The following is a 22,733-nucleotide window of genomic DNA, read 5'->3' as shown; positions in this document are numbered from 1 at the left end:
CGTGCAACCTCCATGAGTTCAAATCGAAGTACGCAATGAATATCTGAATTTACCACGGCGGATATACGTGCACTTTTTTCAGAAATAGATATGATCTGCTAAGATCGATTGTTTTTGCATCATTGTCCCTTATATCTTTGACATTCAAATAGATGACTTCCTACATACCCATACACAAGATCATATCCCTAGTGAATAGTTGTTATTTGACCTGTGTGATGGGAATCAGAAGATCCGTGATAGAATTCCAAGCCACGTTCTACATGTATAACCGCGAACACCACAGAAATTTCAATTCCAGCAATAAGGATAATGAGGTTCCAGTGACACATGGGTTGCACCAAACGAGGTCTTTTACTCGGGAACATTGAACAGAACACATTCTCAATTCTGGATATCCAATTGAACATCATGCCTATTACTCCTCTTGTGTAACGTCTTTTCCCATCTCAAAGATGCGCCAGTAATTTCTGAAAAAAGTCCAAGCGACAATAAACGCATGTGCAAATAAAAACCCGGACCATTGGTCCCTCATCTGAAAATAAAGAAAGCGGCGAAAAAAATAGCTTATTTAAAAGATCGTAAAGAAAAAGAGGTAAAGAAGAACGTGAAATGCAAAGAGCAGAAATCATACGAAAAGAAAAGTAAGAAGTGAACGAAAGAGAAAGGTATTTCGCTCGCAAGTATGGAAGTGACGAAAAGAGCGAGGTACTTGCGTGCTATTGTCGATAATCTTGGGGAAGATCGTCTGGACATGGTGCCAGTACTCCAACACGCAATTCACCCCGTCGTTCCCTCCAACATCCATCAAGGGAAGCACTCAAAATACTCCTCCATTTCGTCCACCACCCGTTGGCGCCTCGGTCTGAAGCGATTTCCGCCATCTCTATGCACTGAAATTTTAGCTGTAGTGGAGCCCCGAAAAAGATTCCAAGCTGATCGCACCAATTCGCATTTTAGATGTAACGTGCCTCCCAGTTCATGTTCTCTCAGTACCGAAATTTCAAGGATAGGGTGAGATAATTGGTTAAAAGAATATGTTGATTCTTGCATATACTTCCCTTTGCTTTTTATGCATCTTTTTGAAGTGCCTGAACATGGCGGCATGTCGTGCCATTTCAAAGAACACCGGGTGACTGCCTTCTTGATATCGCCTCATTTGGTGACATTTCGAAAAGATCGGACGAATTCTGTGCTGATGAGGACGTATGGGCGGGTTTTTGTTCAGCAGAACGGAAAGACATGACGCCCTTTTTTTTTTTGACCCGTTGTGCTATGAACTTTGATCGGAATTCGAAAAAGTGGCATAATTGAAATGATGCATGCTTCGTGGTTCGCTTCAAAAACAGCATGTGTTATATAAACGCAATGCCTCACATAAGGTTACATGATAAAACATAATTCTGAATCTATACGATGGACTAAAGTGGGTTTCTGCTAAAGCGATAATGGCGAAGAACTGCGCGCTTACAAAAGCCCTGATGCAACGCGTCAGGTTCATGTAATTGCCGTTATGGAAGTGAAGCCGAATTTCGAATGGTCATATGGCAAATTAACGCCGCCACCTGTAGAGTGAAAACGAACCATGAGAAGCCGTTCATGTTTATGGCTCATGGTAAAATGCTACCAATTAAAGAAATAAAGCGTACGCACCAGTGCATTTACTTTCCAAAAAAAAAAATACTAAACCAAGCTGAAATGACGCGGCGAACTACACAATGAGGAGATATTCCCTGAACGATCAAAATGCATGATTGTCAAGCAATTGCATAAACAACGTTATCATGCTGAGAAACGGACAGAAAAAATTTCGATAAAGTCAGAGCAAAAAAGCTTCTGGCCTGAACTCGCTCGAATGATCCCAGTTCGGTTCGGTTCGGGTCAGGGCTTGACCCGGCAGTCGGCCCGCCCCGATAAGGAACCTTACGCCCTCAACGAGGTGTGGGACAAGTTAGACATTGGCCTGGCACGTAACTTGCACGAAATATGCACAGCAGATGTTGAGGTGTGATTATGGCCGAAGGCGCACAACAATGTATGAAAAAATTTATTCTTTTGAGATATATTCTCTCTCCTATCATCCCAAAGTTTTGAAGCTCTAGCAGCATTCATTACTGCACTGTACGTTGTTGGTCATGCTCGGCTTCATGCGTCAATGGTGCGTTGTTGAGAACGTTATCAATGGTTTGAATGATCTAATAACGCGTACGAGTTAGTCAGTCTGGATCAATAAAATCAGAACGATCAAGGCTTTCCTACCGTACCTGCGGAAGCAAAGCACTGAGAGGTGCTAAAATATCACGCGAACAAAATTCTTGACAAAGACTGAATACACGGACACCAGATTACGAAGTGTACTGACAGGTTTCTTCCAATACGTCCCGATTATCGACCGTCAAGCGCTCAATGAGCTTAAAAGGATGCCTTTGTCATATTTCGTTTGATGAAAAAAAGATAATCATAATCGCCAATAAACAGAATAGGGGCAGCGGCAAAAGAAGCATACTATTGATGTCGGGGACGGTCATTGTTATGACACGAAAGTCTATAGGATATTGTATCGTACTCGTCAACCACAACAACACCGTTGACTTCTGATTCAAGCTGCTCCGTAACATTTTTCTGCTCCAGAACTAAAAACTGTACAATATTATATTTAGCATGTATTTTCACGGAAGATACTAAAAAAAACTCACATGAAGAGTAGCGATGAGTACAAAGAGTTTCAACATTTGGTGCCGTTTCGTCCAGTTCGTAGGAATGGTTGCCGAACGCAGGTCAATGAATCTCCATGTGCTTGGACTGATGATGCTCGTTTCTGTGAGGGTGATGGTATTTTGGATGACTTGAATACCATAAGTTTTGCATTTTTGAATGGTGTGATAGGAAGCGGATTTGTAGGTGTTGGTCTGTCACTTTAAAGCGCTTGAAGTCGATTCCAGTTGCTTGAGAGTATCGCCCTTGGAGTGTTGGATATTTCCAGACACGTTGAAACTAATCAATTGTCAAACATTGTTGATGAGCAACTGCGGCACTTCTGCGTTTCCAACAAGGTATAGCGCAAATTATTGCTGAGGTGACAAGCTTTTGATGAATCGCTACAGTAACCGTATGCAAGCCATCATCCAGTGTTAAAGCTAATGCAATGCTTTTTTATATCGTACCTCCATCCGATAAATAATCAGATCACATTTTTGCCGGCGATCCACTCACGCCAGTTTCATAAATTATTGAATAAGATTTTTACGGATCATGGTCGGTTTGTTTGTTAAAAAGGTAAGAATCACGTTTACTTAGAGCGTTCGATACCCCACGAAGCTTCCCCTACTGTTTCTCGGGAACGGATTGAGGCATGATTTGCATTCTGATTACGAAGGGAAAAAAATGCATTATGTCTATGGATTAAAGGTTTTTAAAAGGAAGCTTACCTTAATACATGAATCTTATTGGCTTCTTCGTACCCTTTATTCGAGCCTACGACTTCCGAGAGCGCAGCTCTATTGTCTCAAGCTTGCGCGCCTACAAAAAAAAGAAACAAAAAGAAAATGGATCTCCGTTTAAGCAGTGCAAGAAACTGTTGCAAGACACAGTATCATGGAATGAAGGTTCAATCATTCTGTCACTATTTATTGCTCGATACTAGTGAAAATCCATGTTTATTCCTGTTAAAGTTCATCGCTTTTCGATCGATAGAATTTCGTGGTACATTCCAAGATCGCTTGAACGCATGGTCCTTCGCTTTTGCGTTTATGTTAGACCATTTGCCTTTATCTGTTAGCTTGTCTTCCTACCCATATAAATGTAAAACCTAATGGTAGCTTCTGCTTTCAAGAGAATGGCTCTGCAAGAAAAATAGCTGTTCCGTTATGTCGAGACAGGATGATGCAGGCATCGGGTCGCAACTTTTTCTTTTTCAACTCCATTTCTCTTTAAATATTCATAGCTTGTTCAATTTGCAGTCAAAATGACTGCTGTGCTTAGCTTACACATGCACATTGTCGTTTTATCTCTCAAGTTCCATGAATTATGGTGGAACACGCTGTAAGGATCCATGTTCTTGGTAATTTCTTTTGTTGAGTATTGATTTAAATGAGGAGTTCTGGTCATGTGCTGCGCATCATTGCACGAATCATTTCAAGCAAAGTGCGAAGCGGGGGCTGACGTTGTTGATCCGCCGGTTCTCTCAACCAATCAATTTTAATAACCGACAAAAGATTTTGTAATGCTACGTCGGGTGGTTCGGATTTTGGGATAATCAATGGATTCTGCATCTTGTTCCATAGACTCTGTGCACCATCCATACCACTCCCTCTCTTCGACTGGCTGCTTTTCTACCCCGCACTTGTTGCAATGGAAAAAGCCTACGAGGCATCAAGATCCCAACTGCCAAAAAATACCGAGTTCTATCTCTCGGAGACACCTGCAGAGAAGGACAGACGTATTCGCGAACTGTTTGATACCCTCGACCGCAAGAAAAATGGCTTACTCGACAGCGAAGCTATCCAGAAAGGATTTACTGCCATGACGCATGTACCAGCTCGAATGAAATATGTCAATGAGCTTTTGGCTTGTTGTGATACGAGTAACGACGGTTACGTTGATTACCACGAATTTAAAGCCTACGTCAACGAGAAAGAGCGAGAGCTATGGGAATTATTCAAGCAAATCGATCGCAATGGCGATGGAAGACTGGTTTCAAGTGATTTGGAAAGAGCGCTTCAAGGTGCAGGCATAACGTTATCCAAAGAAGAATGTCATGATTTCGTTCAAGCCATGGATCTCGGTAAGTGCACATGCATCGACGTTGGCATGATACCCCACACTGGTCTCATCTGTGATCCTTGTTTTCTCTTTTCTTTCTTTTGCTGGGGGCGCCATTATAAGACGGCAATGGTTTTATCGATTTTTGTGAATTTAAGAATTTCCTGCTCGTAAGTGGTAGTGCCAACGGAGGCTGCATTGGGAAAAGTTGCATGTAGTTGACAATGCGCGTTAGCTATTACCGGAAACAAACATCCGAGATATTTATAGATACTATCAAGCATCAACGCAACTAACGCAAGATGCCGATGTTATTATACCTCCGACCGATGAGACAGCGCATAACGCATTGAGATATCTGCTGGCAGGTGGCATTGCAGGTGCTGTATCGCGATCCTGCACAGCGCCGTTTGATCGACTCAAGGTATATCTGATAACGCAAAGCACCGAACACAAATCTCTGTCTTTGCGGGATGCGGTCACTACGATCTACAAAAAAGGAGGTTGGCGAGGCTTTTTTGTGGGCAATGGCTTGAACGTACTGAAGATCATTCCGGAATCGGCAATCAAGTTTTACTCGTACGAAACCGCCAAAGGTCTATTTGCGCAAGCACTGAAATGCGAGGACAAGGATTCGATTCCGACCGGTGCACGCTTTTTATCCGGTGGCATTGCTGGTCTTTGTGCGCAATTTACGATTTACCCTGTGGAAACGCTAAAAACCAGAATCATGTCCCAGCAAGCCATCAATGGGTCAAAAGCCGATGGCGGGAAGTCGGGGCTGCCAAAAACACAAGCAGTATCGCGGTCCCTTATCTTCAATACGGCGAAAACAATGTATACTCGTAATGGGATTCGCGCGTTTTGGCCAGGATTGGTAAGCGGTCATCATGTTGGAGTCACTGGAAGAAATGAACGGAACCATATTAAATCTAAACCTTGGACAGACACTGGGTCTGATCGGCGTATTCCCTTATCAAGCGATGGATCTCGGTTCGTACAATTTACCATCAATGGTTACATTCTCATCCTGATCTCATCCCCTTCCATATGATAGGCATTTACGAGAGTTTAAAAATGGGATACCTGCATTATACAGAAAAAGATCACCATGACGGTAAGAAACGTCAACCGAGTGTCTTAGTACTGTGGGCTTGTGGTATGGTAAGCGGGTCCATTGGTGCGACAAGTGTATATCCGTTGAATGTGATCCGCACAAGGTACTGAATGATAAATTACTGATGAAAAAAAAAAAAATGGTCGAGAGAAACTTACCTCGGGCTGGTAGGCTGCAAGCGCAAGGTACTGAAGCGCATCCTCGATTTTACAAGTCACCGTGGGATGCTGTTCAGTTGACTTATAAAGCTGATGGACTTCGTGGATTTTATAAAGGATTGGGACCGACTTTACTCAAGGTAAAAAGTCTACTGTTCTTTGGTAATTAGCAGATCGAGGTTTCTGATTGAATAATCACTTGAACCAGGTCGTTCCCGCGGTCAGTATCAGCTATGTCACTTATGAATGGAGTAAGCGTGAGCTTGGTATCTCATAACTAGACGGGAAAAAACAAAACATTTGTATCATCTTTATTGTGTATTTTTTGGCGAGGCTCCTTTTAGACGAAAGTATATTCTTCTGCCTCGAATGAATTGACTGTAGATATGTAAAACAAGGTTACAGGCGAAAAAGAGAACGGAACTGTGCAACGGGCGTGAATAAAACCGTAACATAGCAACGAACCAGCTTTTCGACAAAAAATACAGCATAGCATTTAGGATCGGTTCCTATAGTAATCGAACAAGACTTACTAGTTCGAAATGTGAGAGACTAGCGAGTGTAAAGCAATCTTTTGGTCTGTTGGACAACACCGACCCACAACTTGAGTACAAATAAAATTGGGATCACCATCTTGATACCACTCGTAATGTTGTACGGTATGTTTTAAACTGTGTTTGATTTTATCATAATGTCCGACAAATGAGCGACGCGTTCGTGGCGGACAAAAAGCTAACACTCAGAATATGTGAAACTCACTGGGCAGTTCAGCGGACTTCTGAGTTTTTCGGAGGGACGAAGTTGGCTATAATCAGTGTAGTATACATTTTTTTTTTGATTTCAAACCATTCAATGAAATGAAAACCTCTCAAAAAAGCATGGGATCGTTCGTGTTAAAACGGATTGATAAGTTTGCAATTCTTATGCTGCAATGATACCCTATGCGCATCGAAGTAGAAAGCCGATCCATATCACAAATAATGGACCTTTTTGATCAACTGACAAAGGGTACGTTTTTGCTTCATCCACTCAAGGCATCGAGAGATCAATGGGCAAATTCTATTTATTATAACTTTTTGCGGGTTCCCTTTTGAGGGACTGTCAGACCATGAGTTAGCAGTTGCAAAAAATAAAATAAAAAAATGAATGTTGTTCAAATTAACGCTATCGAATCAAGTCTTCATTGAGTTGTATCTATACAAAACGATTGAAATGTTTCTTCTGGAAAAGAAGAGACGCGTCGGAAAACCTCACCCGTCTCCTTTCAAAATATATTGCGTCTACTGCCATGCCCTTCTCTGAAGCCTTCCATTGCCGTTTGTGAATTTCGCAGTTTTGTGATTTTTTTCCCCCTTTTGACATAGAAGCAATGCCATCGATGACCATTGACCGAAAAGGAAAAAAGAAGCTTGTTTTTTTTATGCCGATTTGATACGTGTATATAAGATAGATGGAGGGTGGCTTGAAATTTATGATGAGATGACGCCGAGATAGTCTTCTTTGATCGTGCCAATAGCAAACTTTGATAGGGTCGAAAAGCGTTAAGATACATACAAATTGCGATATCATGATATCTCCAGATACTCACTATTTCAGTAGCATCGACGCGGGTGCCTACTAATTTAATGCGAACCTGCACATCTTTTGTGATCATCTATGCAACGCGTTCACCAATGTTTTTTTTCTTCCGGTAGTCATGCCAACTAATATGTTACCTGATCGTCCGATGAGTAATATGGTGGATTTCCGCTGGGATCGTAACGCATGTCGTTTGGTATGAGCTAGACAATGACAACCCCGTGATGGTTCAGTGTCATTCTGAACATTGTCGTCTCTGTCTCCATAATGGGTCTCCCTCGAAAACTTACATGATTGGAAACGAAAATTTGCAGTGGTCCCGCATCCGCAAAGAAGCCCATTTTGTTGACGGTTGTAACCACTGCGTCTAATACTTCGCCTTTGTATGGTTTGAAAACGATAGCTTGATATTTGATTTTGAATTCTGCTAGGCCGGATCCCGGTAAGATCTTGCCTTTGCTTGTACTTAATACGGATACGACAGTAATGATGTAACCGAATCGTCCCGAACATGTTCCCTGTACATCTGCGTAGAGTTTATCTTGCAGTTGCGCCTGCATGTCCGGTCCAAAGTATGATGGATGCAACGTGATAGTGTGTGTCAACTCTTTCTGCAGAATCGTGCTAATATTAGTACCGACGATAATATGCTTCCCGTGTGGCGTACCAGGAAGAACATCGGTTATGCCTTATTATTTGGAGAAAAGGGGAAGCGACTGAAGATTTCACGGATAAAAAGGCACCGATATTAGCGAGTCGATCGCGTGAAACTGATGAAAGGGAAAGCGTGGCGGATGCGAGTTGCGTCGAATAAAAGATACTAAAAAACAACACTTGACGAGCTTTGCCATTTTTTTTCGTGAACGAAAAAACAAAATTTCGTCGAGCAGAGCAATATGACGTCATGTAATCACGTGCCGCGATGATGGGTGGTTCTCATCATTGCAAAGAAACACGGACCACAAAAGCAAGGAAAAAAAAAACGCACTACTTCCCCACGCTGCTTCCCCATGTCCCACTTTGCGCCTTTTCGTCAAGCTATCAATAGCTATAATTCTCAAATAATCGACGATGATAGTATTTCATTAACAGAATCAAGCATGTCTTCGTCGTCGTCCACAATTCTGGCTCCGAGATCCTCGGCCCCCATGACCGGAAGTACAGATCGAAGGGGTGACGTGCGTATGGAACGGTCCGAGCGACCAACAGCTACTGCTCGAGCTGACAGCAACGATGACCAACGGCGATGCTGGATATGCTTTGGTGAGGATGAAGACTCCGAAGGACGGTGGGTCAAGACGTGCCGATGTTCGCTGAATGCACACGAAGAATGTCTATTGGAGTGGATTGATGAAAACCAGCGCAATCATCATGGAGAAAAGGTACAATATGGTATACGCATATAGCACTTTTTCTTTATATGAGTTGATGATTTCCGGTTCCCTTACTTTTACCTGGTTTTTTTTTTTTTTTTTTTTTTTTTTTTTTTTTTTTTTAGGTTCGTTGTCCACAGTGTGGGTCAGAATATCAGATCATTCAGCGATCAAGTGTTCTTTTGGCGATGCTGAATTTGACGCGTGGCCTTGTTGCAATGATTTCGCCCGCGGTGTTGACGGCTGGGTTATCATCTGCTATTTTTATCGCATCAAGTACCTATGGCGCTCTTTCGGTGTTGACATTTTTTGGCAAAGAAGAAGGGTCACGTCTCCTCGGTAATCCTGCAGATTGGTCCTGGAGACCATGGTTGGGATTATCCATAAGTCCATGGGTCTTGATTTTCTCCAAATCTTCCTGGGGCGATCACATCATTTTCGCATCAGCAATTGCTTATATGAGACTAACAAACCAACTGTTATATTTATCCTGGCCTCCAACGCCAGCAACCATTGTGAGCCTCTTGCCACCCATGAGGTAAAGCAAATATGTGTTCTTTTTTTTTTTTTAATTCGCGATTGGCTCATTCACTCGAACAATGACGGATCTCTAGATTGTTCTATAAACGTCTGTATGCGTCCATACAGCGGCGTGTGTTGCAAAACCTTCTTGACAAACGAACTCAAGCGACGGGAATGTCTGGAAGACAAAGCGCGTTGGTGGGACTATTCCAGCGGAATCCAGCGAGGGGCCATCGTGGCCAGAATCAAGGGATAGCAAACAATACCACAGAACAAGGACGTCGACAATCTGGGAGTGGCCTTACGGATAGGGAGCAAAACCGTGAACTTGAATTGCTGAATAGGAGCTGGAATCGAGGGCTTCACATCGATATCACGGAGGCATTGACGTTTCCCGTCATCAGCAGTCTTATCGGCATGTTAGTATTACAGCGAGCAACAGTGCTTGGAATGGATGTTAGGGTTACTGACGGAACTCCTGTAGTGGTCTAAGTTATATCAAACCTGTCCGGGAATATTTTCCGCAGACCTTCCATCGCAGTGTTTTAGGGGCTTGTATTTTCATTGTTGGCAAAGTAAGAATTTTCTCGACTCCTTCGGAACGGCGGTGATGCACGTGCGTCTTTACCAACTGGATTATTCTTATTCAATCGGTTTCATCTAGGATCTAAGTAACCTTCTCGACGGATATGAACGTGTTCAACAAATTCGTTCACGACGCGTCCGAAGTTACAATGACGGAAAACCTCCGTCTTCTTAACAAACAGCAATTGTGAATGCAGACAGACGTAATGTATAACACCACCCACCCTAGTGATTGCTATACCCCCTTCCTGGCTGGTTACGTTTTTTTTTTCAAAACCGCGAAATCCAACCGGTTTTCCTGTATTATATTTTTCTTTTTTCATGTTAGAAACGGGACTTCTTTGGAGAAACTCCTGCGTTTTTTCTAAAGCTTTATCTGAACGTTTTGTTTTCGTATATGTTCGTGAAGGAAGGAAACGACGACGAATTTGATTAAACAAGACAGTATGAAGCGCCATGTATTGGTTCATCAATTCTCATTTTGATGGTGAGTGGAATGGGTTATTCCACATGCAAAAGCAGTTGCAGAAATGCTGGATATACGAACTGTGTATGGCATAGCAGCCGGTCATTTTTTCAGCAAGTTTTGTCATTAACTCGGAACGATCAAAATAATCCATCTAAGGGTCTGATTTTCGCTTGCTACAGCGAATTGCTGTTTTGAATTCTTTATGTTTAGGTTCCGTGTTTAGAGTTAAAGTTGCAAGGATAGAGTGACTGAACATGCGCAACCTACAGATATCAGTAAACGCATCGCAAATGCGGAAGACAAGGTTTGATATCACCCATCTGATAGTTTTGTCGATATTCTCATGCATTCACAACTCACTCGTTGATAATAAAATGGACGTTTTTATCTTGCATGATGGCTACTGTATTTTGCTATGCCTGCAACTCATATATCATCTATTCGGTCCGTAGGTTTCATGCAGATAGACAGTTGGGTAAGCGATCTGGATTGTTTCCTAATCTGGTATCATGCATGACACCTCAATATTCTTAAATCACATCAGATATGGCATACGGAGTATTTCGAGCTAAATGCAGTGTACCTTGACGCAAAAGAACAGCAATAGTAAACATCCAAAACAGGAGCACATACCGTTACGGTATCTGTTATGCATGCTTACAATGACGCAAAGTGACAAAGAAAGATTATCGAGACGTGTAATGGTATGTCCACATGAAAAAAAAAGGAAAATGCTGGGAATTTGTTTGCTTAAAGCTTATAAAATACGCATCGATTCAAGTGAATTGACAGTGAAAGAGTACTATCAAAAGTCCGGTGGGATGATTTTACAATGTATCTCGAAGTTTTATAAACTACAAGTGATGCAAGTTATATGGGCGACCTTGCGAGATCGTTGGAAACTTAACGTACTAGTATATCCGAGGTTTTCCCCGCCTTCAATTCGGTAGAAGTTGTAAACCTAAAACGATAAACCTTGATAGCAACGTCACAGGACCTAGAAGCGCCCCTTGAATGACAATCGATATCATTTTTGATGCAGTAACGTTATTGTTATTATAAAAAGAAAATCCTCTGCAGCAGTAAATCTATAAAGAGAAAGAATCAACTTAGGAAATGTTGATGTCTATCTTGGCAGCAACAAGATACAAAAATCTGGCAAACAAGAACTCCTTTGGGAAGTTAAATGACCCCGTTCAAACTCCTTCAATGAAGATGAAGTTCCATCAATCGTGGCTAATCCTTTCATTATTCGCGAGTTGGTTGCCAGATGAGACAACCCGTAAGGAGGATTCTCCACCCAAGATTCGAAGTTTAAAAAAAAATTATTGAGTTAATAATTTGATAGCTTCCGTTATAAACAAAGCTTTTCACCTGTTACGCTCCGTCATTTAATTATACATCAAACTGTTTATCAAATGTCTTTTAATATCGATCAAGCGTCTCATACAGTAGCAAAATCAGTTCCTGATGAAGAGAATAGCAGTATTTCAAGCTGCCAAACCGTAAACGCTGTTGCTGCTGTGAGTAGCAAGAAAACTTACGTTTGCACATACTGTTCCAAAGTGTTCACCAAACCCAGCGCTCTACGACCTCATATATACTCCCATACGGGGGAAAAGCCTTTCGCTTGTACTATGTAAGATGAAAAATCTGTCATTGGTCTTTCTCAGGGTTGCTAACCTACCCATAGTGGCGGATGTGAACGTCGATTTTCTGTGATCAGCAATCTTCGCCGCCATTGGAAATCACACCAGCGAAAGCTGTCTCGAGAAGCATATAGAATATCGGGTGATCGGCTGATAAAGCAAATCAAACCTCTCCCTCATACCACCAGTTATCCATCACCGGAAGCGGCACCAAACTACCTCAAAGGTTTCGTTATGGCTCAAGACGTGATAAGTTGCAGCTTGAATTATTCAGCAACACATCCGAGTATGCTGCAACTACTCCTTAACGGCGATGATGGTCGTTCACAATTCCCGCATGAGGACGACGCTGTATGGGTACAAGATTACCAGCAACCATTTACACCCAAGTATTCATGGAGCGAACCAGTGGAAGATATTCTTTCTTGTGTTTTCCCGAGTGGTACTCCATTTGGTTGATACGGCGAACGTAGCATGTTCTATAACGGTGACAGCATTCCTTTAACCAGTAAAGAAGGACAACGGCGCTGCTTTGGCTATGCTTGCATAAATATGATATGGATCCCAGCACAAGCGAGTAAAATAATATGCCCCCTTCCTTAACCATTGCACATCATTTAACATTTCAAGTTTAAGCAGAGTATGCCTGATAACTATGTATTTAATCAGAAAAGATTTAATAAAAATGGACAAAGATACATTTCGGAAGGATGAAATGGAGAAGAAAAAGGGGCAACAAGTTCTAAAGATCGCTAAACTATGCAGACAAAGGTTTGTGGATCATCTCATCTCTGCCGGGACCAACACCGATCCATTCGACGGGAACACCGCTTTCACGTTCAATCATTTCGATGTACTTCTTGGCATTTTCAGGAAGCTCTTCCCAAGTTCTGCACTTGGAGATATCGGTCATCCAACCAGGCATCTCTTTATACTGGACTTCGATCTTTTCGAGCACAGACAAATCGGCAGGGAAGGAAGCCAACGGCTTACCATCGAGAAGATAGGCAACACCCACCTTGATAGTAGGCAACTGGTCGAGGATGTCGAGTTTGGTAATGTTCAAGCTAATTCATTTCAAACAAACCTCAGCGTTAGCATTGTCACAGCATCAGCAATCAACATTTTTTGTCCCGTATCATTTACCTGGTATAGCCATTAATCATGGTAGAGTACTTGAGGACAACCAAATCAAGCCAGCCACAACGGCGCTTTCTACCAGTGGTGACACCAAATTCGAAGCCCACAGTTTGAAGATGTTCACCAATTTCCTATAAGTTAACCCGCACAAAGATAAGTCATTACAACCACGATAAGATCTCTGCGGCATCCAATATCCTTACATTCAGCTGTTCGGTAGGGAAGGGACCACCACCGACACGGGTGGTGTAAGCCTTGACGACACCAAGGACGTTGGTAATCTTGTTGGGAGCGACACCGAGACCGGTACAGACACCACCGACGCTGGTGGCGGAAGAGGTGACGTAGGGGTAGGTACCAAAGTCGAGATCGAGCATAAGAGCATTGGCACCTTCGACGAGAACACGCTTGTTCTGCTTAAGTTGTTCGTGAAGATAAGAGATGCTGTCGATGACATAGGGTCGGAGACGTTCGGCGAGTTCCTTGTAACGGACAAGTTCGGCTTCGACATCATATTCAAACTGACCATAACGCTTGCGCTTGTTCTCGACCATGACTCGGAACTTGGCTTCGAATTCTTCAAAGTTGTAAAGATGATGCACACGAAGACCGGAACGAGAAGCCTTGGAAGAGTAGGTTGGGCCAATACCCTTGCGGGTGGTACCGATGCTACCGCGACCCAATTCAGCTTCCTTCAAACCATCAATCATTTGATGAAGGTCGAACACAAGATGAGCACGATCCGACACAAAGAGACGCTTGTCACAGTCAAGACCCTTGGCTTCCAACTTTTCCTTTTCCTCAAAGAACGAAGGCAAGTGAATGACAACACCAGCACCGATCACGCAGACGCAGTTAGGGTTGATCAAACCTGAAAAATGATGAGAGAATAAGAATCGGCTCTTTGGAAATCCACGATATTGAATAAAAATATTATCCAGGTACGAAAAAAAAGGACTTACCAGAAGGCAAAATATGGAAATCATATTTAACGTTGTTCACAACGATGGTATGACCGGCGTTGTTGCCACCCTATAATCCATATCCATATCAGTATCCATGGAAAATTAAATATCAACACCTTTTTTCATCGACTCTGACGAAACAATCGACAAGCCCAAACCACCGTCATCCTCGCCCGTCGAAACAGGAACCAGGAAACAATAAATACCTGACAACGAGCACACACGTCGGCTTCACCGCAAAGAATATCGGAAAGCTTTCCTTTACCTTCGTCACCCCATTGGGCGCCGAGGACCACGGAAATTTGGCCAGCAGGCAACAAGGACATCACTGTCAGTTTTACGAGATAAAAGGAGAAAACCCATTCTTGCTCTCAGTTGATAATCAGTCCGTTTTTATTTCGCTCGAAAAAAAATGATAGTCGCAGCTCGGTTCCCAGCCAATTGGGGAAATTCAATCCACAAAAATTTTTATGTTCCTTTTTCATTGGGTCGTCTCAGCCACTCCCTTTTATTTGCCCATGCCATCTTTTTTTTTTGAACGCCGTTTCAGAAACCAAAGTTTTTTCTTTTTTCGCCCCTCCTAGCTTTTGTTGATAAATTATCCTTCCCTTTCTAGTCGATTTTCCCTCAATCTCCGAATACAGCGGTCGAGGTACTTTCATATACCGGTAACATCATCCAAGACTATTACTCACAGTTGCCTTTTATGGTCATCACTTCGTTCCAACACGATTACCATTGTTCCCTCCATTTGGCTACAGAGATTGTATATACATGAGATAGGTATTGTTGGCATCAATCACTGCAAACAGGTTATCTGTTTGGCTTAATCGGGATATCTAACACCGATTGCGCCTATACACCCATTGGTGCGAAGAAATCCCGTTTACAGTGACACATTAGGTGATGACTCATAAACAACTCTTACTGAAGTTTTTCATATCTCGCTACTCTATGAAAAATCGACTCATGAAACTGTGACCATTATTACTGTTAAGCTCTATATTGACACATATCGCCTTTGAATTAGTATTTTTTCAGCTGGACCAATGTGGATACCTGAATCTACAATCTTTGCTGATCGTCACCGATATACACGTTCTCAGAAGCTGGTCACGAAAAAGATGATTCATTATTTCTGATTAGGGTTAGTTGATATCTGATGTGTTCAAGAACTAGAATGGCAACCCGTAACCTGGGAAACATACAACGCGTCAAATAGAAAGCTTCGACACCTTGAATCTGGATAATTCTACATGGGAAATGCAAATGTATTATAAAAAAGGCAAAAAAAAGACTACTGGATAATAACAGAACGAATGATTTGGAAAATGGAAAAAAAAAGATATGCATGTGACAAATCTATGATGAACTCTTTGATCGTGAAATGGCTTTCTTGGATTCTTTGCGGAAATAATCCTTGCGACGTTCTTTATCCTTGGCGACATTGACGGCTTCAATCTTGGCCTTCTTCTTTTCATTCTCCACTCGTCGTTCCGCGTCTTTCATCTTGCGTTTGCGTTGCTTCTCATTGCGAAGCGTATTCAGCTGTTGCATAAGTGTATAAATTTTCTTCTCTTCCGGTTCCAGAACCACTGCGCGCTTAGCCAAATACGACTTCTTCGTTTGTGCTTTAGGAATCTTGGGCTTGGAAGCAAAAGGCAGCTCGGCCTGCAGAGCCTTTGGAATCTTCAATGTATTGAATTTTCTTGCTTTGCGTTCGATAGGCTAGTTATCAATCAATTAAATCCATCAGTATAACCGACTTTGCTTGCATCCTTCATTCATTTGCATTATCAGTTTACCTTGTAAATGGAATCGACATTCTGCGGTGCATGAAGGTTAAGATCCCTTCGCACTTCGCCTGTCAGACGCATTCCTTGCCATGATGACTTGGATGATAATAACAAGGATGTAACGGGATTATAGAATTTACGGGGCTTAACGGGATACCATGCTCTCAAAAATACGATATCTATCAAAAAAAGAATCAATGAGTAACACTCACGCGATACGATCATTCATAGTTTCACTAACCGCTCATCAGGACTTTATCTTCAAAGGTTGCACGGAAATGACCATCCGGTTTCTACAAAAAACACACCCATGAATATGTTTGATAAACAATCAATTCTTATCTTAAAATAGTGCTTACCGGCATTGCTTTCTTTACTTGACCGCGAATACCAGACACAGTTCGGATACTGGCGCCTTCGAATTTCGCCACTTCCAAAGCCGACGTGAACATGTCCTTGATAAAAGCGGTGTTTTTGTAGATTTTGTACGGTGTACCGGTGAGCTTCAATTTCTTGACGATTTCAGCTGATTGACTGATATCGACCACCACACCTGTGGCGCTGATACGGAAGGAGGACGTCTTGCTATCCGATACCGATTGCACTGCACAGAAACCAGTATTTGGTGTATGAACAGGACCGTAAAAGGTGGCAAGACAATGCATGTGCTCTGGTGTATATTTCAACATGCGGTTACGCGTGCCGTCATTCAGGGAATAGATGGGTATGCTCTGGAATCGTCTCCAACCGATCGAAAAGATGAGAGGATCGTTGGTCTTCAAGATCTTGCGATGCCAACGATGACGCTTGATTCTCACTTGTACAAGACCAAATTGGTCTTCGGACGTCAATAAACCGCCAACAAGAACAGGATAGGTGGGATCGAAATTTTCCACAAATTCACATGGCATGTCCTTGATGAGCAAACGTACGTAGCTGCCAGGACGATATCCTTCAACCATTGCACGAGTTTGCGGGTCATCATGTTCGAATTCATTACGATTCGTAATCAATTGCTGCTCGATCTCGGCTTTGCGCTTTTCATAAAAATCCATCTTGGGTTGATCGTCTTCCTCATCATACTCCTCATTGAATTTCTTCTTCAATTCTTCTTTACGCTTGGCGATACGTTGGCGTTCGGCTTCCACTGGATCCAATTCTTCTTCAGGCTCCTCTTTGGATGCCTCGCCCTCTTCACCTTCCAGATCTTCAAAATCACCATACACCTCTTCTTCTTCGGCTGCAGGAGCATTGGGTGCACCACCCTCTTCCAATTCACCGGTGATGAATCGATTACGGATAGAATTCAGAGTCTATAGCGTTGACAGACAACCGAGAATGAGAAGATCGACACGGTAATAACATTAAAAAAAAATAGCACTTACATCTTCATCATCCCATTCTTCCAATTCTTCCATATCAGGTTGCTCTCGTACAGTATCGAGCGTTTCTTCTTCATCTTTCTTTGTGTCCTTTTTCAACTTGAAGAATTCTTCATCTTCTTCATCCATATTATCATCGCCGTTTTCATTATCATTCTCTTCGTAATCACCGTTGGCGATATCTTCAGCGGTAAGTTCGGGTCGATTGTAAATCAAGGTCATCAAGTTGACACGACGATTGGAAAAGAACATATTGCTGGCTTTTTCCTTGAGATTCGCCTTCCATCGTAGTTCGCCAGCAAGTTCTTCGTCTTCAGATTCAGTACGGCGCTGACGTCCGTCAATATTGATCATGTCTTCGTCATCTTCCTCGCCACCGAAATCACTGTCACTGTCTGCAAATTGGACATCGTTTTCATTGTCACTTTCAGCATCTTCTTTTTCACCCTTTTTGGGAATATTTCGTGTGTCAAATTTCGTCAGCGCACGACCTCTGCGAGGAACATCATCTTCATCTTCATCCTCGTCTTCCTCCAGATCGTCGTCTTCGTCCTCTTCCATTTCCTCATCTTCATCTTCATCATCCTCGTCATCGTCTTCAACGTCTCCTGTCGCAAATACAGCACGTCGACGCGTTCTACCTGAATCATCTTCTTCAAGAGATTCGGTAATGGCACCTTCATCATCTGAAGCAACGTCCCCAGCGCGCAAGGGGGCTGATCCCGAGAAAATACGCAATTCCGAATCGGCCAATTGAGAAGCCAATGTATCCTGAACGTCCTGCAGATCCATAACCATTTTTTCTCCCAAACCAGCAGGCTGAACTTCATCGTCTGATTCTTCTTCCGCCTCTTCACCGTTTTTACGCTCAATGGGAGCCAGAGCCGATTTTTTCGTGAAAGTACCGGGAACGTTAATGTAAACGGCATCTTTATCGTACATGACACCACCGACATCGGACATGGGGGCGTAAATAAGCTTGTACTTCTCATCCAATCGTTTACGTTCTTTATCAGGTAACGGACAGGGATCAGGAAGAACGGAAACATCGGCTAACACATGATCACCAGCACCGGGAATGTGAATACGCATGTTGCTCTTGAGATTGGTACCGCGAAGATAGCCGTACAAGGTTACGGTACGATCGCAAGTCGGCTGTCGATGCAGCAATTCAGGATCAGTCAAATCTTCAATACGATCGGCGACAACATAAGGATGAGTATTGCGCCATACAAGAGGTCTGAATTTCATGACCGAAATGAAGCGTGACAAATTTTGAACTTCCATGTTGGGATATCGTCCATTGATTACGCCGGATAAGTAGAATAATTTGGCACCTTGATAAATTTCGGTCCAGAATCGATGCTTCAGTTTCTTCTTAGTAGTGCGCAATGTTTTGTTATTGCGGAATTTATCCAAATGGGTGAGCACGCCCATCACCTTGGGGAAACCATGTGATTGAAGAATGTTCAGAAATTCGAATGTTTCCTACGAAAGGGCATTGTCAATATCCAAGTGCCTTGTCATGAAACCAGTCAAAACTCACCATTTCGAAACCGAAACTGGCATCGATCATCAGCAGTACGAGATCTGCAATTTTAGCCACATCGATCATGGAGTTCATGTCATTGGCACATTCGATAAAAGTCAAACGTCGCTTTTTGCCTAAAGTATGGGAGAGGAAGATAAGTTTCCACCGCTGTTGATGTATTTGTATATTCACGACAAGTCACTTACCGCTGACAACGGTAATGGGTCCCTTGATTTCGTTGAGATTATGTTTGGTATATCGTTTCACAAGCGATTTAATAAGCGTCGATTTACCGGTCTAAGCAAGCAGAAGCAAAAACATAAACAATCATGAGTACCACAGACTCCATCGGCTGATTGGTGTACGCTGTACTTACACCGGGTGGTCCGACGACAGCAATCACGACCGGGGGTGCTTCGATGGGAGTACGGTCCACCAAAGGAACGTGCAGTTTCTTCTCACCGATATCAAAGTTACGTCGAGCAGTCTTTTCTGCCTTAGCTGCACTTTGGAATGAGAAAGCCTATGGTAAGAATGAAAGCCGGAGTGGGTTAGATCGCATGACACAACGGTAGATCAAGAAAGTCCAATACGTTACTTTAGGATTGCTCGATTTCTTGGCATTGACGAACTTGTTCTCTTTCTTTCTTTCGACCTTTTTGCCGGCCTTTTTGGCACGATGCGCCTTTTGAGGTTTGTCTTCCATGACTGAGTACAAACCAAGCGAATTCAAGTCAAAGGGATTGTCCTGTCCTGCTTCCAACAGCTACTGAGAAAAAATCAGGTTATTCGAGAAGAAAGTGGAATTGTGTGACTACTAATCCTAGACCATTGGCTAAGCCCACTGGACCATGTCGGAAAATCGAATCTTAGTTGTGAACAGCCACAGAAATTGAAATTGTGGGAATCGGGGTGCTTTTGAGTGTTGGGTTGTTAGGTTACGTTGTTCTTCTGTCGAAGTGTACCGTATGAGCTGAACTCTGATTTATTTGCATTCAAATGATGTGCATGTTTGGAATATTGCCATGGATATTTTGTGCACATCACTGCCTATAATAGGAGCAAAAAAAAAAAAAAAAAATGCAACTGTCACAAAGTGGATGAAGTGTATCGGGAGGACCAGAGGTGCCAAGAGAAGAAAGACATTGCTTTTGTTACAGCAGTTGGTCAATTATACCGGCAGCTTTTTCGTTGGTCCACATTTTTCTCCACATGTTGGCACGCAATATTCATTCTCCAAGATCCTAACAACCGTCGGGAAGATTTGAAACGTCTATATCCCCCTTGGGACATATTCCTCAGAGAGGACACTTGCCACCAAAGCACGGTTCTTTAAACTTATGGCTGTTTTGTTGTGATGGCATTAAGGCTACTAACAGGACATGCTTTAACACTGGAAGATAAGAATTTACTTCCATAAATGGCGAATCTGATTGGCTCTTTGCCCTCCCTTCACGCATAAACCTTCCAAGCAACGCCATCTTTATCACTGAGAGTTTGAGAGTGAATTAATCCCATCGTGCAGCAATGCTATTCTCTGCTACTAGAAGACATGTTCCGCCAAAGAAATTATTCGAAGCTAAACTCAAGCTCTTTCGTATTTTTGAGCATTAAGCGGAAAGAGGAGTGATAACAGCCCGATACGGTTGTGTAAGATTAATGCTAGCAGATACAATCGAGGACAAGCTCCGACGAGGAAATTGCTTGAAAACAGCCAGCTGGTATCATCGTCGGCTGGGCAGCATCATTCAACCATCAGATCTACCATAACAATAATTCATAATAACTCCTTGTTCATTGAGTGAACTTGCAGCAAAGATATATCTGTTATGCTTTTGTCCTTTTACTTATTCATAGTTCGCTGAAAACAGATTTTGCAAACATAGTCTCTGCTGTTTCTGATAAATTGATAAAAGGGAGGCTCGTAGGATGTTACAATGTATTGCTAGCACTTTATAATTTAGCATGGGTTGTGTCTATGGTAATTATGGGGGAATCGCGAATTATGCTTCGTATCCAGCTCTGCGGGCCAGAGACGACTTTAGGATATGATCCGTTACTTCGATATTGGAGGCTGATTTGTCAGCTTCTTTGTATTTGCCACGAGTTGCAATCCATAGCAGTTTCGGAACAAAAGGTTGCAATTTCTTTACACTATTACCGCCATCGTCGAGCTCTCCTCCACCTTCCACATGCATGTACGGTTCCACGTGACGCACAATATGAATTTTGCCTTCTTCAGTGGAACAAAACAGGATTTTTCGCTTGTCCAATCCATCACTACCTATTAATCCCGCATGATCAAGCAAATGTTGGATCTGATCTTGCTCCTCCTTTGAGCCAACGCTAATAAGCAAATAGACGTCGTATAGCTGCGACAGACGTGATAACAACGTGGTGGCATGTTCGTGGAACGCATGGTTGGGTACATCGACATCAGAGGACGGGTTCCACAGAATGGTCTACCCATCCCATTTCAATAATCCAGACACTGATACACAGTTTTTGCAACTTACATTCTTCAAGGAAATGGTTAGTTTTTCTTTCTTCTTACGTGAGTTGGGGACCGAACCGAGCAGTTTAGCGCTCCAACCACCTGCCGCTACGGTTGAAGAGGATGTACCCGGAAGGGCAGATTTGTCATCGCCAGAAACCTGAAACAATAAATATTGTCAGCTCATTTCAAAGTGATATTTATAAATGTGACTTACCTGAGTAGAGGATCCACTTAAAGAAGGAATCGATTTCGAATGGGAATTGTCCTGGAGTTGGCGAGTGGACTTTTTGTAATAATAAATGGCAAAACTAATGACAGCAGCTGCCAACGAAGAGTAGCCGAAAAGCTGTAAGATCCAGCGTGGCAACCAGCGCGATCTTGGAGAGGGAGAACTGGAGACCATAATATGTATCAGAAACAAGGCTTTCCAAGAGAGTGTCTGGGTGAAAGAGAAGAATGTGGAGAAACGGATGTCGGAGTGCCAAATCGGTATATTTCACATCGCAGGTTTAGTATTTCATGTGTTTTTGATACTCAGTCTTATTGTCAGCAGAAAAATGTCACTATTATGTACAGCATAGCGACGATACGGCTGCAGGTAACTACATACGCACATATTCACTATCGGCAGAAAAAGTGAACAAGATTTGCACTGCTTGCGCGGTTGAAAACGCTGATAACGGAACAAAGCTGAGATAGGCAATGCCATATACTATCGATCGATACGTTGGAATTATTGGTTTGATAGCACAGTGCGTACGATATACACATCCAAAAGGAAGCAGAAGAAACATGCCTGTGTTTTTACAGCTTAGACATGCTACAGAAAAACTCAAGAGCTGAGGAATTAATGCTCTTGGAACTTCTCGTGGACTAATACCGTTTATTTCAGTAAGTCACCGTAGGAATTTGGAAAATTACAAGAAAAATCGCAAATTATTATACAGAAAAAAAAAAGAGAAATGGCAATACGAGAAAAAGACATAAAAAAGCATAAACATCAAATTATGAGAGTAAATCAAACATAGACAAGTAAAAGCTAGTTAATTCGCGAGTTGGAAAATGACCACATTAGGGAGAGAAGAAGACATAAAGAAAACAAAGAAAACAAGAGCCATCAATAAAATTATATCTTATACGGCTTAACTTTTGATCATTCAAAAACTTACCGTAACCTCTGGGAAGATGGTCGCCCACTCCCAGAAGCCCG

General features: G+C 42.5%; 8 protein-coding genes across 8 annotated transcripts; 3 read left to right on the top strand and 5 right to left on the bottom strand.

Moving 5' to 3' along the window:
- Positions 1–2,243: 2,243 nt before the first annotated feature.
- Positions 2,244–2,900, bottom strand: BYT42DRAFT_628215 (uncharacterized protein; the record flags this gene model as incomplete). The annotated part of the gene is made up of 2 exons (XM_051572423.1): positions 2,244–2,640; positions 2,697–2,900. Coding segments are annotated over 2 exons (339 nt in total), but the record flags the coding sequence as incomplete, so codon positions are not given.
- A 1,231-nt stretch (positions 2,901–4,131) lies between these two features.
- Positions 4,132–6,574, top strand: BYT42DRAFT_555105 (mitochondrial carrier domain-containing protein). The gene is made up of 7 exons (XM_051566636.1): positions 4,132–4,783; positions 4,885–4,931; positions 4,997–5,638; positions 5,709–5,754; positions 5,819–5,981; positions 6,050–6,176; positions 6,245–6,574. The coding sequence occupies exons 1-7, from the start codon at positions 4,351–4,353 to the stop codon at positions 6,311–6,313; spliced, it is 1,527 nt and encodes a 508-aa protein (XP_051426924.1). The 5' UTR covers positions 4,132–4,350; the 3' UTR covers positions 6,314–6,574.
- A 507-nt stretch (positions 6,575–7,081) lies between these two features.
- BYT42DRAFT_555103 (RNA polymerase Rpb7) lies at positions 7,082–8,493 on the bottom strand. Its single transcript, XM_051566635.1, has 5 exons — positions 8,282–8,493; positions 7,905–8,225; positions 7,752–7,817; positions 7,625–7,690; positions 7,082–7,556 (listed from the first exon to the last, which is right to left on the bottom strand). The coding sequence occupies exons 1-5, from the start codon at positions 8,291–8,293 to the stop codon at positions 7,506–7,508; spliced, it is 516 nt and encodes a 171-aa protein (XP_051426923.1). The 5' UTR covers positions 8,294–8,493; the 3' UTR covers positions 7,082–7,505.
- BYT42DRAFT_555098 (uncharacterized protein) lies at positions 8,494–10,564 on the top strand. Its single transcript, XM_051566634.1, has 5 exons — positions 8,494–8,996; positions 9,113–9,525; positions 9,602–9,928; positions 9,994–10,084; positions 10,174–10,564. Exons 1-5 carry the CDS (start codon positions 8,625–8,627, stop codon positions 10,267–10,269), a joined length of 1,299 nt encoding a protein of 432 aa, XP_051426922.1. The 5' UTR covers positions 8,494–8,624; the 3' UTR covers positions 10,270–10,564.
- Positions 10,565–11,981: 1,417 nt separating this feature from the next.
- On the top strand, positions 11,982–12,671 carry BYT42DRAFT_610249 (uncharacterized protein; the record flags this gene model as incomplete). Its single annotated transcript, XM_051571381.1, has 2 exons — positions 11,982–12,202; positions 12,257–12,671. The coding sequence occupies 2 exons, from the start codon at positions 11,982–11,984 to the stop codon at positions 12,669–12,671; spliced, it is 636 nt and encodes a 211-aa protein (XP_051426921.1).
- A 165-nt stretch (positions 12,672–12,836) lies between these two features.
- Positions 12,837–14,772, bottom strand: BYT42DRAFT_177178 (Adenylosuccinate synthetase). Its single transcript, XM_051562394.1, has 5 exons — positions 14,524–14,772; positions 14,315–14,384; positions 13,556–14,223; positions 13,359–13,483; positions 12,837–13,279 (listed from the first exon to the last, which is right to left on the bottom strand). The coding sequence occupies exons 1-5, from the start codon at positions 14,641–14,643 to the stop codon at positions 12,970–12,972; spliced, it is 1,293 nt and encodes a 430-aa protein (XP_051426920.1). The 5' UTR covers positions 14,644–14,772; the 3' UTR covers positions 12,837–12,969.
- Positions 14,773–15,613: 841 nt separating this feature from the next.
- Positions 15,614–19,853, bottom strand: BYT42DRAFT_555079 (uncharacterized protein). Its single transcript, XM_051566633.1, has 9 exons — positions 19,625–19,853; positions 19,403–19,549; positions 19,233–19,323; positions 19,042–19,160; positions 17,499–18,983; positions 16,473–17,426; positions 16,355–16,406; positions 16,123–16,292; positions 15,614–16,045 (listed from the first exon to the last, which is right to left on the bottom strand). The coding sequence occupies exons 1-9, from the start codon at positions 19,730–19,732 to the stop codon at positions 15,680–15,682; spliced, it is 3,492 nt and encodes a 1,163-aa protein (XP_051426919.1). The 5' UTR covers positions 19,733–19,853; the 3' UTR covers positions 15,614–15,679.
- Positions 19,854–20,853: 1,000 nt separating this feature from the next.
- BYT42DRAFT_555077 (uncharacterized protein) lies at positions 20,854–21,967 on the bottom strand. Its single transcript, XM_051566632.1, has 3 exons — positions 21,738–21,967; positions 21,543–21,680; positions 20,854–21,488 (listed from the first exon to the last, which is right to left on the bottom strand). Exons 1-3 carry the CDS (start codon positions 21,924–21,926, stop codon positions 21,030–21,032), a joined length of 786 nt encoding a protein of 261 aa, XP_051426918.1. The 5' UTR covers positions 21,927–21,967; the 3' UTR covers positions 20,854–21,029.
- Between the last annotated feature and the right edge of the window lie 766 nt (positions 21,968–22,733).

The sequence above is a fragment of the Radiomyces spectabilis genome (genome assembly GCF_025331425.1).
Source record: "Radiomyces spectabilis strain NRRL 2753 chromosome Unknown BYT42scaffold_2, whole genome shotgun sequence".
NCBI classification, from domain to species: domain Eukaryota; kingdom Fungi; phylum Mucoromycota; class Mucoromycetes; order Mucorales; family Radiomycetaceae; genus Radiomyces; species Radiomyces spectabilis.
Note: the sequence above shows the minus strand (reverse complement) of the source record. Positions and strands in the feature narration are given on the sequence as shown.